This window comes from Eubalaena glacialis, unplaced genomic scaffold (assembly GCF_028564815.1).
Source record: "Eubalaena glacialis isolate mEubGla1 unplaced genomic scaffold, mEubGla1.1.hap2.+ XY scaffold_849, whole genome shotgun sequence".
Lineage (NCBI taxonomy): Eukaryota > Metazoa > Chordata > Mammalia > Artiodactyla > Balaenidae > Eubalaena > Eubalaena glacialis.
This window is the reverse complement of record NW_026871750.1, coordinates 1-2,850: the sequence shown is the minus strand read 5'-3', so window position 1 is coordinate 2,850 and position 2,850 is coordinate 1. Positions and strand designations below refer to the sequence as shown.

At 57.4% G+C, this 2,850-nt stretch overlaps 1 protein-coding gene across 1 annotated transcript; it reads right to left on the bottom strand.

The window, feature by feature from the left end:
* Positions 1–975: 975 nt before the first annotated feature.
* Positions 976–1,701, bottom strand: LOC133083914 (transcription factor Sp6-like; the record flags this gene model as incomplete). Its single annotated transcript, XM_061179844.1, has 1 exon — positions 976–1,701. A coding segment is annotated over one exon (726 nt), but the record flags the coding sequence as incomplete, so codon positions are not given.
* Positions 1,702–2,850: the final 1,149 nt, after the last annotated feature.

The window sequence follows — 2,850 nt, the reverse complement described above, 5'->3', positions numbered from 1 at the left end:
GGAGGGCAAATGCCAGGCACCAAGGGTGAGGAACTACATCAGTTCTGGAGCAAGGGCTCTTGGCTGCCTTGAAGGCCTGCCTGGGGTGACAGATGAGAGTGGACTACTGAACTTTACTTTTATAAAGACCAAGAGTTAAGGACTGAATCAGAGCTAGAGAGGGAAGGCTTACTTCCACTCCCTGACCAAATCCCTTTCTCTCATTTTAGAGGAAGACTTCCTTGCTCAACCTCCACATCTGGCTCCCTCCTCCACCCCACAGTTCTGGCTGGAAGCTGTCGCCCATTCTGGCCCTCTTCCCTTCTTCCCTCGTGGCTCCATCACACTGGGTCTGGAAGGCTTAATAAGGAGGCACATCAGAGACATTATTTCTGCGGTGACAACCCTCCCAGCCAGATAGAAACTCCTCCCTTAGGGGGACCCCCAGCCTCTGCTACCCCATCTCAGCTCTCCCTCCGGAAACCCCGGGGTAAAGCACTCTAGGGGGGATGACAGGGACCCGGGCCGCAGCGCGTGCTCCAGAGGCCCTTTTATGTCCGGGTTCCCAGGCGCTAACGACGTGTCCAGACAGCTACCCCCAGCGCCCCGGGGCGGCCCCACTCCTCTCTGCTCGGGGACGCGCCGTATCCTCCACCCTATCCCCTCGGCCCTCCAGCCGCCGTTGGGGTAGTCCACCCCAACCCCCCAGCCCAGGGGCGTGAAGTGAAAGAGCGAGGAAGGGGAGAACTGATGGGCACGCGCAGCTCCTCCCCGCCCCAGTCAAACGCGTCCGTCCTGTCCAGCCCCAGAGACTAAGAGACCCCTAAGCGACCCGGCTCCCTGACCCCCGCACCACTTTCCCTCCCTCTCCATAAATAACCACCTTCTCTTACTCAAGCCACCCCCCCCCAAGGGCATCAGGCCAGAGGGCTCTCTGCTGATGGCCCCAGGGAGGACCAACGGAGGGAGGCGGGACGGGGAGGCGGGACGAGGAGCTCAGCTGCAGGGAGCCGCGCTGCCCTCGGCCTCGCGCTTGCCTTTGCCCCCGGGGGGCTCCGCTCCGCCGGCCTTGCCCTCTCCCGCCGCCGCCCCGGCAGCCTCCTCTTTGGCGCCCTCGTGGGTTTTCATGTGTTTGGCCAGGTGGTCGCTGCGCATGAAGACTCGGCTGCAGACTGCGCAGGGGAACTTCTTGGTGCCGGTGTGGGTCTGGAGGCGGCGCTGCAGCTCGTCGGAGCGCGTGAAGCGCTTGCCGCAGAAGAGCCAGTTGCACACGAAGGGGCGGTCGCCGCTGTGCCAGCGCAAGTGTGCCTTCAGGTGCGATGTCTTGGCGTAGGCTTTCCCACAGCCCGGGATGTGGCAATTGTGCAAATGCTTCTTCTTGCCCCCATCGGGCCCGCACGGAGCCCCCAGTCGCTCCGCCTCCAGGCAGTTGGGGCAGCGGCACACGGTCTGGCCTGAGCTGCGGGGCGCTGACCGCCGGGAGCCTTTGGGCCGGGCCGCCCCATCCAGACTGGTATCCAGCCCCTGGGATTCCGGGGCGGCTGCTTCCAAGGCCTTCGCCCCGTCGGGAGGCCCGAGGAGGTGCTGCCCTCCGGCGGCTGGGAGGAGGTGGTGCGGGTGCGGGTGTGGGTGGGGCGGCTGGGCACAAAGCTGGTGGTCTCCGACGTAGCCCCCCAAGCCAGCCTGAAGCGCCCCGGGGTGGCCAGGTGAGGTCAGCGCGCCCTGAGTGTGGGGAGAGGTCCATCCAGCTGGTACCCGGATGAAGGTCCCACCACGAGCCCTCCTCGGTGCCTGGGCGTGTCGGCCGGAACCACGATTCGTAATGGTGTGACACGTCCGGCTGCAGGAGCTTGGAAGAGGGTCCCGGGGCCAAGGGACTGTCGCTTTCCAGGTCCTCGCAGGTTACCCGAGAGGAGTAACAGTGGGCATGGCACTCAGTGAATGTTTTTGAATGAATTCATTAATTTTTAAACTGTGATTGATTGATTGATTTCCACAATGTATTTTCCTGTGTTGCCTACATAACTATAGTGAAACTCTGATTCTTATAAGGAACTCTTGGTGTTATGGGATGTTTAGGAAAGGCGGTGAGTTTAAGACGCTGTACTGACGCTACTAAAACCTCCTGGTGAAGGGACCTCATGAGCCTGCTCTCCGGTGTGCTGGCAAAAGAAAAACTGACCCTCGGTGCTCTCTCCCCAAGGTAGGCATCAGCAAACTAACAAGGGAAAGGAAGGAGGCCGCTAAAGATAGGCATCTGCAGGAATTGCTAATCCAGCTCCAGACACAGCCTCAACACCTTCATTAACCCAAAATGAACTGTGTGAAACTGGATTTCTGAACCACAAGACAGGTAAGGGAGTCTTTTCCAAAGCCAGGTGTAGAAGAGCTCTTTACCTTGAGTCTAAAATCGCCTTCGGGCCATTGAACGTACCCACTCTCATTTGCTTGTGTCGTGAGAAATCACAGAATTTTTGAGCTGAAGGGGTGTAAAACCCACACTTCTTACTGAAGAGTAGTCAGCAAAGAAAGTATATTGAATTAGGCTACAGCAATGTATTTTCTTTATATTTCTCACACTACAGCTGAACACAAACAACGTCTTTTTCCATACCTCAGAGCTTCCTATTGGCCACAGATAATTCACTTCAGAGATATATGCTTTTTGAAAAATAATGTTCTGGGTGGCTGGGGAGAGCCCTGTGGTGGGTGTTCAGGAATTCTTTCTGCTTTACCATTTAAAAGAGCTAATAATGGTTGGGGAAGCACCCACACCTTTTGCTCCCTGAAGAATTCGGTGCTAAACTTAGTTCTTTGCAGCTCTGTGTTGCATACATTTTAAGCAGTTAGGAACTTTGCACATGAGCAGGA